Source organism: Apteryx mantelli, chromosome 2, assembly GCF_036417845.1.
Source record: "Apteryx mantelli isolate bAptMan1 chromosome 2, bAptMan1.hap1, whole genome shotgun sequence".
Lineage (NCBI taxonomy): Eukaryota > Metazoa > Chordata > Aves > Apterygiformes > Apterygidae > Apteryx > Apteryx mantelli.
Window position 1 is genome coordinate 79235555 of NC_089979.1, and position 12726 is coordinate 79248280.

At 46.7% G+C, this 12726-nt stretch overlaps 1 protein-coding gene across 1 annotated transcript in view; it reads right to left on the bottom strand.

Annotated features, from left to right (window-relative positions):
• Positions 1 to 11448, bottom strand: part of PHLPP1 (PH domain and leucine rich repeat protein phosphatase 1) — a 143781-nt gene extending 132333 nt beyond the window's left edge. The window contains exon 1 of the mRNA XM_013961925.2: positions 10044 to 11448. Coding sequence (XP_013817379.2) covers positions 10044 to 11394 — 1351 coding nt within the window. The 5' untranslated portion in view covers positions 11395 to 11448. The remainder of the gene's footprint in view (positions 1 to 10043) is intronic.
• Positions 11449 to 12726: the final 1278 nt, after the last annotated feature.

The following is a 12726-nucleotide window of genomic DNA, read 5'->3' on the forward strand; positions in this document are numbered from 1 at the left end:
CCTAGCACTACTACTTACTGTTTTGTTTGTTTTAGAAAGGTTAGAGAGGATTAGACAGGAAGAGAGAGCAAGCATTTCACTTAATGATGAAATGTCACTGTACATAGTTCTCATCCGGAAACTCACTGCCCACCTTACAAACTTGCTAGTTTCAAGGTAGCTTTAAAACTGACATGCTGCTTTTATATACATACATACACACACAGATATAAGACTGAGCTGCTTAGATAAAGACTATCTATGGCTTACATATTAGTTAAAATCTTTGCCAGCAAGAATTTTCAGGTTTTCTATACCATACAGCAAAGAATAGGTTGAACTAGGCATAGCTGTTGTTTAAACAAGCATGCAGCTTTTTTTCCAAAGAAAGGAGTCAGTATTATTCTCATCAACTGAAGGTGTCTGAATAACAAGTTTTGTTCTATTCTAATGCTGCTGCTAAAATTCTCTCCTCACCAGAGCACACATTCAGAAGAGGAGTGGCCTGCTACTTATCTTAATTACAGGTCTTACTATCTCTTTCTCTTTGGACACAAAGATTCATAAATGGGACAAACAGGAAGAGAAATGGCATTCAGGTTACGTAATCAGCTTTATGTAAATTGCACCTACAGCCTAGGGTACTGCTCTTCAAAGACATTCCAGCTCCTCATTACCCCCTTGGAAGAAGGCCCACTGTTTTGTTTTTATTTAAATAAGCTGGCATGGCACTTGGAGTGCTTGCAGATGAGAAGAACCGGTTAATGCAGCTATTATGGGTCGGTCTTTTTTTTTTTTTTTTTTTTTTTTTTTTGAGAGAGAGAGAGAGAGAGAGAGAGAGAGAATTATGAATACAATTCAGAGCCTAGTGAAGTCGGTTTGAAGATTCCCATCGCCATCAGACAAGACCACGAACAATTAATAGCCTACGAAGCTCAAAGGACCAAATTCAGCTTTGGCCCACACAAATTAAACTTTAAAAATCCTCTCTACTCTATTTGGATGTTTGAATCTATGTCTCTTACACAATTTCACTTCATTTTCCTCCTACACTGAGAACTAAGCTAGATGAAGTTGGAGAGAAAAATCCCCTAAAACTTAGTATTTCAAATTAATATTCAGAATAGAACATATAAATAGTTATTCTTAACTGTCAGATCAAGGAACACACGGTTGGTTTGGCAATGAGTATTTTCAGCATCACTCCAAATAAGTCAAAGCCAGCTGGAAGAAATTTTACTTCCCCATCAACAGAAAAAGCTTCAAAGATAGTATGTTATGTTGTGAAATTAAATGACTCTTCCCTCTAGGAGATCTTTCTTCTCAATTTAACAGTCAACGTTTTTTAAATGCAACATTCTTCAAAGAACAATTTTCCTTCTTAAATAACTGGGGGGTGAGGGAGACACCAGGAGATTCTGCATCATTTCCATTCTTCCACACACTTTCACCACAGCCACAGGAGCAGAAAGTCACAGCGATCCAACTAAGAGGGTCAGGTCGCATTAGTTAGCTAAACAGGGAACCAAAATCGTGGTGACTGGCATAAGGAATTTGAATCATCAGCTTATGTAACCAAATGATTCCATGCGACAGTGGCAGAGGGTATGGAGGGCCACCCTAAGGATGGTATCTCACAGAGAAGAGTCCAAATTATAACTACTGTCACTGCTTTTTTAAAAAACAAGCACACACCAAAGCAGATGTGCTGGCACGGACACAGTAAAAAAAAAAAAAAAAAAAAAAAAAAAAAAGTTTTACTATTAAATTCTGCCTACCTGAAATCCTGACCTGATTTTCAACTGCAGACAATACTGTTACTCATTTAAAACCCACATATGTTGATTTACAGTGTTAGGACAGCTGCTACATTCCAATAGGCAAGTGATGTCTATTCTTCGCATGTAACATTTTATCATAAAGCAGACATGAAAAAAAGCACATTAGAGTTATTTAAAATATACTATAAGTCAAGCTTAAAATTCTCCAATACCTAAGCAGGCTTAAATGTTTAATAACAAACAGTGGAAAAATGTTCAAATAGAATTTGACACTAGTTACTTCTGGAAAACAACATCTATGTTAAGATAGCATACTGGATGAATGCCAGCATAAAGGAGGAAAAAAAGTGTTCTATAGTAAAAATGAGTAAGTTATTCTCTCCAAAATGGTAATGCTGCAACTAACACGACTGTCCAGAGAAGATTTTCAAAAGACAAAGAGTACACAAAGAATAAATTTAGGCACTTTAATTGAATTTCAGTTCAGAGTGAAGCAGAAAGCTGAAAATCTAGACTTTACAGAAACACTTTCTTGACATAAGATTTGTAGTACTTGATTACTTCAAATCCATACACAACTCAGCCATTAGCATGCAGCTGTAATTTTAGCTTAGGTTTGCTATCTCACAGATAAATATTGTAAGCAATAGGTTATTCATTATTTTTAAATGCGGATGTCATATTCCTGCGAAATTTCTTAAATATTTCACAAAGAGCTGAATGCTTCAGATTTCCTGGCTTAGAGCCAAATCTAGAAAAAGTTAAGATACATTCATTCTTGAGTGTGTTTAGAATTTTTTAGTTGTTTACAGATCCTGGTTGCATTTCTCTGAAACATCTTTGGTATGGAAAAATAAGCTGGAATGATATAGCTGAGACGGTTAAGTGAAAGTGACTTTTTTTTTTTAATGTTGCTAAGCTTCATTAAGTTAGTTCCCTCCTCACAGACACTGCAACTGATTCCAAGCAAAGTCTATTCCATTGGAATACACACACAAGAGACCTCACCAAAAACCTTGAAGGTAAATGCAACATTGAATTCTCTTGTTCAAAGAATAAAGTTATATGTCTGAAATAGTCCTGTAATATGACTACAGAGTGCAAATCCTCACTAAGAATTCTAAAATATAGCAATAAAATGGAGCCAAGGGAAGCTGAAAATATACGTGCAGATTTATTTACCTAAAATGCCAATGTTCCATGTTCCACATGCAGTGAGATAATGAAATATTGAAGACTAAGAAATGTGTCTTTGCTTTTACTGTTCAAGGCAAATAGAAAGCTAAAAGTCACTTTGGGGTTTTTCACCTTTTTTTGTCTAAATTACTATAGTAATAGCTTAAACGGTTAATCCAAAATGACCATCCCTCAAATCCATTGGAAAATGCAAGTGTGAACATCTGAAGTACACTGTCCCTCCAAACTGAACAGCTGAGTCTAACAAGTAGGCAATCCTGAAGAGTGCAACTCTAAACTTCTGTTCTTATAAAGTTCTGTATGAAGGCACTTTTCAAACTGACCTTCTCAGGCACAGATGTTCTATACTTCCTTCTCTTGCAAAGGGCTATTTGGATAATAAAGCAAGCTCTCTATATAGTTTTATTAAACTACTAAGACATTTTCAGTAGGTAAGAAACATTAGTTGCTAGCACTGTCTCAAATTAGAGTTGTTTCTTTTTTGTACTATTAAGTAGTGCCTTCATAAGAACTATGTAGTGCTTTAGACGGATCATAGTCCATCAGTTTCCTAACAGAACAGATGGATGTTTTAATTGCACAAGGTCTTTTAGGTATATCATCAAGTCCATCATCAAGAGGATGTTTATGCACAGAATTAAAAGAAAAAAAAAAAAGGAGAGCACAAAGCAATGCTGCTGGTGGGTTATGGAAAGAGGGATAGTATTAAAATACACAGGAGGAGAAAAACAGGAGAAAGCTGAGTTTCAGACTGTTGCAGTGAAGAAATTCAGCTCCCGGATGTACCAGTTTAGGTACTATATGTTTAGTACATATAGTAACTCTTATGTACATCACATTGAAATCTCCTGCGTTTGTACTTTACACCTACTTAAGTAGTGGATGCTAGCCAGGAGGACACCAGAATTTAAAAGTTGCAGAAACCATTGTACTTAACAGCTGCCACACACCAAAGCTTAGCCGCAAGTCACACCAGCATTCCAGCATTATCCGCACAGCTCCTCCTGCGCAGCAGTTCACTCCAAGCGCACTTACTGCCCCAGAGCCTCACAAAACTGCCTACCTTAGGGAGACACCATTCCAGCCAGAACTAGATAAGCAAACTAGTATGTACATGGACAGGTGGAACACGCCAACAGCAGCTCAGCCATTTTAAACTTTCCTACAGATTAGGGCTAGGAATTTCACTACTTCAGTCACAGCAAAGGAGGTTAGCTGCTTGAATTTAAAAACACTAGATGATTTAAACGAAACAGTTTCCCAAAGTAGGAAGTTTTAGGTATTCCTTCCGCTTGCAGGAGATACAGACACATAAATTATTGCAAAGTAAATAAAACATATGTCGAAGTTGCATAAGGAAGGAAAAAATTAAGATCAAGGAAGCCCTAGGGAGATGTGTTTTTTTCCTTTTAGTTTCAAGTTCACACATCAAGACCTCACGTTTCACATAAACGTGGATTAATTTACAGGCTAGATGAGCACACAGTGAGGTGCATCGAAAACTGGCTGAATGGCAGAGCTCAGAGGGTTGCGATCAGTGGCATGAAGTCTAGTTGGAGGCCAATAACTAACACTATAGCCCGCCTCCCCCCCCCCCCCCCCCCCGGGCTCAGGACTGGGTCCAATCCTGTTCAACTTATTCATCAGTGACCTGGATGAAGGGACAGAGGGCACCCTCAGCAAGTTTGCTGATGATACAAAACTGGGAGGAGCGGCTGTTACACCAGAGGGCTGTGCTGCCATTCAGAGGGACCTGGACAGGCTGGAGAGGTGGGCAGAGAGGAACCTCATGAAGTTCAACAAAGGCAAGGGCAGGGTCCTGCACCTAGGGAGGAATAACCCCATGCACCAGTACAGGCTGGGGTTGACCTGCTGGAAAGCAGCTCTGCGGAGAAGGACCTGGGAGTGCTGGTGGACAACAAGCTGACCAGGAGCCAGCAGTGTGCCCTTGTGGCCAAGAAGGCCAATGGTCTCCTGGGGTGCATTAGGAAGAGCCTTGCCAGCAGGTCGAGGGAGGTGATCCTTCCCCGTACTCAGCCTTGGCGAGGCCACACCTGGAGTGCTGGGTCCACTTCTGGGCTCCCCAGTACAAGAGAGACATGGAGCTACTGGAGCAAGCCCAGCAAAGGGCTGCTAGGATGATGAAGGGGCTGCAGCATCTCTCATATGAGGAAAGGCTGAGAGAAGCTGGCACTGTTCAGCCTGGAGAAGAAAAGCCTGGTTTGGGGGGGGGGGGGGGGGGAAATCTTATCAAGGTGTTTAAATATCTGAAGGGAGGGTGTAAAGAGGATGGGGCCACACTCTTCTCAGTGGTGCCCAGTGAGAGGACGAGAGGCAATGGGCACAAACTGAAACACAGCAAGTTCTGTCTGAACATGAGGAAAAACTTCTTTACTGAGAGGGTTACTGAGCACTGGAACAGATTGCCCAGAGAGGTGGAGTCTCCTTCCTTGGAGAGGTTCAAAAGCCATCTGGTCACAGTCCTGGGCAACCTCCTCTAAGTGGTCCTGCTGGAGCAGGGGGGTTGGACTAGATGATCTCCAAAGGTCCTTTCCAACCTTTCTGTGATTTTTTTTTTTTCATGTTAAATAAGATGCTGGACTTCAGAACTAAGTCAGTGCTCCAAAGTCAGAAGCTCTTTACAGCACAGCTATTGTCTTACCCTAAGTCAAGAAACAGCTCCTTCTTTGGCACTTCCCCCCCTTTTAGGGGGCTTGGTCATCTTGAATTGAATTTATCTATATATTAAATAGCTGCACTGAGTTATTCATTATTTTTACTACTAAACAGCACAACAAACAGCTAGTGATTCAATACATATCACATCTCATAAAGTCCAGTATTGTCAGGCCTACAGTGTTTTCATTTAAGATTAAGCATCTAAAACCATGCTGTTGCCCATAGCACTGTAAGATTTAGTGTGACCCCAGTTACCAAGTGCACTTTTTTTTTTCTTTTTTTAATTTTACTGCTTAGATCACTACAATTGATCCTGATGCTAGATCTGCCCACCCCTATCTCCATATTGGAGAAATCAACATTTTGTGTAATGAACTTTAAGACAAACCTGGATTAATTTCTCCTCAGAGCTACCTAAAAGGTCACACAAGCAAGAAGCACCTCTTCCCAAATAAAATCTGACAGCCAAGTTGTGATATTAACACTGCTAATTACAATTGGCATTTCTTAGTATTTTGCCTATAGGCAGCCAGCTACTGAAAAGTGACACATTTGATAACACCAGCAGGTGCAGAAGCCCTATGTCACATCAGAGAACAGAGGATTTAACGATGTCCAAGTGCCAGAATCACAAATAAAAAAAATCATCTTTCAGCATAAAACTGAAAAGCCTCAAACATTCATTGTACTGAACCAGGCTTCAAGGCCGATTTGAAATTACTCACGCTCCTGGCTGTGCAGATGCTCCAGAACATAGCACCAAATAAGATCCCATACTCATTTTTGACCTAAAGTCTCAAAACAAGTAAGCAGTTTCACACTAATCTAGTCATTTAAAAGTTGTATTAGTCTATTTTTCCTCTACATGCAAATTATAGAGAAGTCAAGGCCACTGGGAGAAATTATGTTTCACAAAAATTATTTTTACAGAGCAATAAGAAATACTATAACTTGTGTTCAAGAAGCATGCTGAATCACAGCCACTTTCATGGTTTTAGGAATAGTTTAGTGAGCCTGACCTAATCTGTCTCCCAGCTACACTATCATGACTGTAATTGCACTATGGATTCTTACACAGTTCCATAACCCAGTAAAGAAATATCTCAGTGGAAAACTATTTAACCATATCCTTTTTAAGTAGATATTAAATATTTAAAACTTTGAGGACAATGTCTTTTCTTGAGATAGATTTCAAAAGAGAGAAAAGTTAACATGCATGACTAGTCACTAATGCCCAGTTCTGCTCAAACTGATGTTAGGATCAGATCCTCAAGTCTGTAAGGGAGTTTGTTTTAGCAATGGCATCATCTGTGTAAGGCTCAGAGGCAAGAGAATGAAGACAATCAACCACACTCGCACGTTTAGAGTTAAAAAAAAAAAAAAAAGTAGAGGAGGTGCCAAAATAAAGATACACTAATCACATTTTGAAGCAAACATGTAGGAAGCACATTTACCTTCTTAATGTCACCTTTTGTTTTCTGAGTCTTTTAAACTTGGAATTCTGCATTTAAAGAACATATTTCATTTACAGAATGCTTGCGGACTGCTACATATTTTAAAAAAGCTGTTCTGTCAATAGAAAAAAATCTGATTCTCTGGACCTCTAGTATTTTTAAGTATATCTTTTACAGATTCCACAATTACAGAAATTACCAATACAGTAAAATTACATAAATTACCAAAACACAGTAATCAACATATTAAAAATCATTTGCTATATCATGTTATCTTGTTTGGAATTTTTAACAGTAGGTTTTAGTATAATAATCCTCTAGTTTTATTTCCCAACTTCCTTGATATCCTAAAACTGTCTCTCTCCAGAAATAAAGAAGCCCAAAAGTCACCTTAATGCTCTCTTCTCTCCGCACTCCATGGAGATTAGGCAAAAGAATTCTTTTTTAGAACAGATGCAATAAATTCAGCCTAGGTTTATGCCATTTTACATGATTACAAGTCCAGGATCACCAAATCCTAATGAGACAGCTTGCAGGAAATTACAGGGATAGAGATGCTAGATATTTTCTATCCATAGGGGCAAGCTAGTCTCCTTAAACCTATGAAGTCCCAGGAAAATAGGAAAGCATGGTTTTAAACCATTCTTTAGGGTATTCCTGGAAGATCGTTTATAAGAAAGCTACTTCTCTTAACCAAACACCCTAACTTTGGGGCCCAAAACCATTCCCCTTTCCAGTTTGATCAGAGGAAAGCCCTGTATTTTTTAAGTCTCTCTCTTTCCCTCCCTTTCATCACCGGGGAGGGCAGGGGAATACAATATGGAGGCACAGGTAAGCTTCCAAGACAGTTACATAAAGTCAGTATGATTAGATGTTGATACTACTTTCTTCTGCTGTTTCTGGCTGGTCTGAGACATTAGATACTGCAACCATTTTGCTACAAGCACCTGATCACAGGTGTTTTAGATGTTGATCATAGATCTGCCAAAACAATAAGGATTTCAAAAAACCCTGCGCTTTTGAAGTAGAGAGGCATACTAAGTATACGAACTTGCATAACAAATTTGCATTAATTTAATTCTATATATGCTTATAGAATAATATTTCAATTTAACAGTTTTGTGCAAGGAAATCCAGATTGCACGAGCTATGTTAGCAAACAAATGGAAGCAAATGTTCGTTAGAAAACAGCTTTGGAAGTTCAGACATTGAAATAAACATAGTTGGAACATCAGCATTTAACAGATAGTATTAATTGTTTAATGCATAAAACCTATGTACAAATAGGCCTAAGTGCAAAAGACTAATTGTGTTTTCTTTAGAATACATCTTATTAGGAAATGAGGCACACAGTTGTCCCATTTTAAAACATGTCTGTGCATTCCCATTTGACCATGGGAATGGAAATCATGGATGCAATATTTCTTTCAAACCATCTGCTGAATTCCACCCTTACTAGCACAGCTGAGAAACATTCAGACCATCACCATCACCTGAAAAAGTGAATTTTAGCTCCTTTCTGACCCCAACATATCTAACATATTTCTGTCAACTCCTTAGCTGAGTAGCACTCCTGCACTTCTTACACTGGGGTCATTAATACAACCACGAAAACTGAAGAAAAGTTGACCACTAAACACCACTCCTGCATTCTATCCTGAATAAAGAGAAGCACTTATCTAGTGGACTGGTCTCCTTCCCACCACACCCTTAAAATCTCTATTTCACATTCACTGGTGTTCACAAGAGACAAGAACCTCAGTATTCTTCTGAGTCCTAAAGCACTGAAGTCGCAGGGTTCAGCGAAAAACCACACTGCTAAGCCAACCCAGCAAGGGGATGTCATTTATTCCTACTTTGCTAGCACTGTGTATCTTCTGCCTTATCTTTGGATAACATGCTTTCCTGTGAAATAGGTAAAAGTAGTAAGAATTTGAACATATAGTTGGACATTAAACAATTTCTCCTCCTCTTCTTAGGGAGATGGCCCAGACAGTTAAGAAAACAAGCAGTTCCCCAAGATTACAACAGGTATTCTATACAAATCGATTCAACTGGCACTGAAAGTATTTTTAAACCACTATAAAACTGCCAAGTGCTGCGTAATTACAACGTGGGAGCTAACTTTTCCACCTATACTCCCCAAATTCTGCACCACAAGTGTAACAGCAAGGTTGCATTAAGAAAAGCTTTTGTATTTTTATGATCAAGATGTTGATTAACCTGTTTCAAAGGCTATGCCCTCTATTGCCATACTTTCCTTCGTGAAGCTGTGAAGCCCTTAATCTCGCTGTGAAGCGCTGCTACCCTAACAGACAGTTCCAGCTCTAAAAATTGATCACAGTTTTCTGTATTGCCAGAACTTAAGTACAGGATTTTGTTTGCAGGAAGGCATCGTTCTCAGTTCAGGAGTTTGTGCGCCCCGTACAGTTACAATTTATTTCAGAAGTTAAACCGTGAGGCTCTTCCCTTACATCCCTTCTCAATAACCCTGCCTTGCCCTCAGCGCTGCTATTAAGCGATTTACAAAACACACCGTAGCAAACAGCTACACTAAGCCATGAACGAACTATCAGCATTATGCAAATATCTGAAACAGGCTTTGACCTTCCGCCCTAAAGAGCAGCACCAGTGTGTATCTACCTCCTTCCCTAAAGGGGGCAACGGATCAAACCCGATTTAACCTCCAGCGCCGAGCGCCGCTGACGGACACGGAAGAGCAACATTCACAACCCAGTGCTGCATGAAACACCGGCTGCGCGGGGATAACGCGAGCTCAGGTAACCCAGAACCGCGCACCGCTAACATCCCGCGGGAAATACGCGGCCGCCTCAGCCGCCCGCCCGCCCTCCGCGAGCCCCGGCACCCGCCGGCGGCGCCGCACCAACGGCCGGGCGGGGCCGCGCCCCGCCGCCCCAACGGTCGCCCCCCGCCGCCACGGCGCCCCGCTCACCTGCGTAGAAGCGGATGAGGCAGCCGGTCTCTGAGTCCATGCCCTCCTCCTGCACCCGCCACAGGTCCCGGAAGCCCAGCTGGGAGAGGTAGTCGTTCTGGATCTGCAGCGGCTTCTCGTGGGCCTCCAGCCGGCGGCTGGTCTCCCCGTGCAGCTGCACGTACAAGGCGGCCGGCCCCGGCGGCGCGACCACCGGTGGCGGCTCCCGGCCGCCGGCCGCGCCCGCCGGCGCTGCCCCCGCCTGCGGCGGCTCGTCCCCCGGGCAGGGGTGGCCCCGGCCCGGCCCCGCACCTGCCTCCTCCGCGGCGGGGGGCACCGGCTCCACCTCCAGCTCCTCCGAGGAGGACGAGCCGCCGCCGCTGCTGTAGGGGTCCAGCCGGTCAGAGACGCTCTCCGCGCTGGGGCTGAAGCTCTCCGTGTCGGAGCCGGCCGGCCCCAGCTCGCCCAGCAGGGAGGGGCAGGACAGCGGCGGCCCCGCCAGGTACAGCTCGGCCGGCGGCGCCCCGGGCCTGAAGTCGGGGGGCGCCGGGCTCGGCCGGGCGCCGGCCAAGTTACCCTCCTCGGCGCTGCCGCCCAGTGGCAGGCAGCCGGGCCGGGCCGCTTTCCCGCAGCCTCCGCCGGAGAGCCCGCTCCGCGTCCCCCGGTGGCTCCTCGGCTTCTCCTCTAGCTGCGGCCGCTGCCGCTCCGCCGCGGGGTCGGGCGGCGCCCCGGCGGGCTCGGCGGGGACCGCCGCCTCGGGCGGGGGCTGCGGCGGTGCGCCCGCCTTGCCCAGGACCCGCACCACGCTGCTGCCGCCCCTGTGGCCGAGCTGCTGCAGCCGGGCGGCCACCTCGGCCGCCGTGGTTTCCAGGGTGCAAAGCACCGGGCGCAGGTAGCAGTTCATGTGGCGCTCGTAGACGTGGACGCAACCCCGCTGCAGGTCCCGCCGCACCCAGTCCCGCTCCGGGGGCTGCAGAGCCTGCAGCTGCCGGGGCGGCTTCAACAGCAGCGCCTTCCTGTCCAAACTGCGGGTGCCCAGCGAGGCGGCGGGGGCAGCGGCGGCGGCCGAGAGGTTCCTCTTCAGCCTCCCCCTCCGCAGGAGCAGGGAGTTGGCGCTGCCGGCCCCGCCGGCGGCCGCCGGAGTCCCGGTGGCCGCCAGCGCCGCGGGAGGAGCGAAGCCGCCAGCAACCCCTCGCCTCCTCCGCGGGCCGCCGGCTCCTTTACCGTCCAGCTGCCCGGCCCCGCCGCTGCCTGACGGCTCCGCGCTGCTCTCCGCTGCCTGGCTCCTCCTGCCTGGGGAGCTGCTCTCCGGCTCCCCCCGCCCGCTCCCCACCGCCGGGGCTTCTCTCGTTCGCTGCTGCGCGGGCTCCATTGCCCGCGGGGCCGGGGATGCCGCCGCCGCCGCCCTGCTGGGAGCGCCGCTCGGCGGCGCGGCGCGGGGGGAGCCGCACGCAGGGAGCGAGGCGCCGCGTTCCGGGGCGATTACGTAGCAGCGGGGAACATTCCGCCGGTGCCGCCGTTCCGCGCGCTCGCCTCAGCCCCGCTCCCCAGCTGTCGCGAGCGCCATTAGGGAGGGAGAGAGCGGGCGGGCGAGCTGCCTCTCCCCTCCCTCCCGCGCTCCGAGCCTCATGAATATTAAGCAGCCCCCGCCTCGTCGTTTACAAGGGCCGCCGAGCGAGGGAGGCTCGCGAGGGTGACGCCACCGCTCGCGCGGCGGGACGGGGCCTCGCCGATAAACATGATGTGACCGCGCCTGGCGCTGGGGAGGAATGGGGGAGCGCGAGGGCGGCTGGGAAGTGTAGTTCAGAGCCCGGCGGCGGCGCCCGCGGACTACAAGTCCCGGCAGGCCCTGCTTCCCGCCGCGCGGGGCGGTTGGGCCCTTGAGCGCGGCGGGAGTGGCGGGCTCTCCTCCCCCTCCGCGCAGTCCCTCCGGTGCGGCGGGGGCGGGCGGGCTCTGCCCGTGCTCACGCTTTGCCCCAGGCGTTGTCCCCAGCCGGCGGGCGGGTTCCGCCGCTTTGCGTTGCTAAGGTCCGGCCGTCCGCGGCACGAGCACGTTGAGCCGTAGTGCGGTCCCGCCTCTGCCCGCACGGCAGTCGGCGGCCGCACGGGCAGCATGGGGCTCGCCGCGCTGCACGCCCCGAGACGGCTGTGTGTCCGGGCTGCCCGCTTGTCACCACCAAGCTTCCCTGCCCCCTTACTTCCTTTCCTAAAAGCTGTACGTAGGGGCTGCCTTGGGGGGAGAGCACGCTGATGGGATGAGTGTGAGGGTGGGAGTCCGGAACATGCTGGAAGTCACTTCCAGTCGTTGGCCCTGAGGAGATGTGGTATGCTGTGACTCTTCATGGCACAGGGCTTAAGCAGTTTTAAAATTATTCTAGGACTTTGTCCCATGCCTGATGATTATATTCCTTAGGTCTTATCAGAAGGTTTTACAGAAAGAGCTGATCAAGGGAAACCGTAGGGCCTGGAGCACTGAAAATGAGACCTGTGTGCAGTCACCCTTCTGCTGTGCCTCACTATGAACACCGGTGCTTAACAGTAATTGCTGGCTAATAGCCATCTGGCAACATATGCGATGTGATTTTACAGGTTCACTGACCGTACCCACACCATTCTTTTAAACCTGACATATCTTCCTTATTGGCTGTCTCAGCTGAGAACCCCAGCACTGAGCCTGAGCAGTCTTCTCATCTGAGATGGTCTC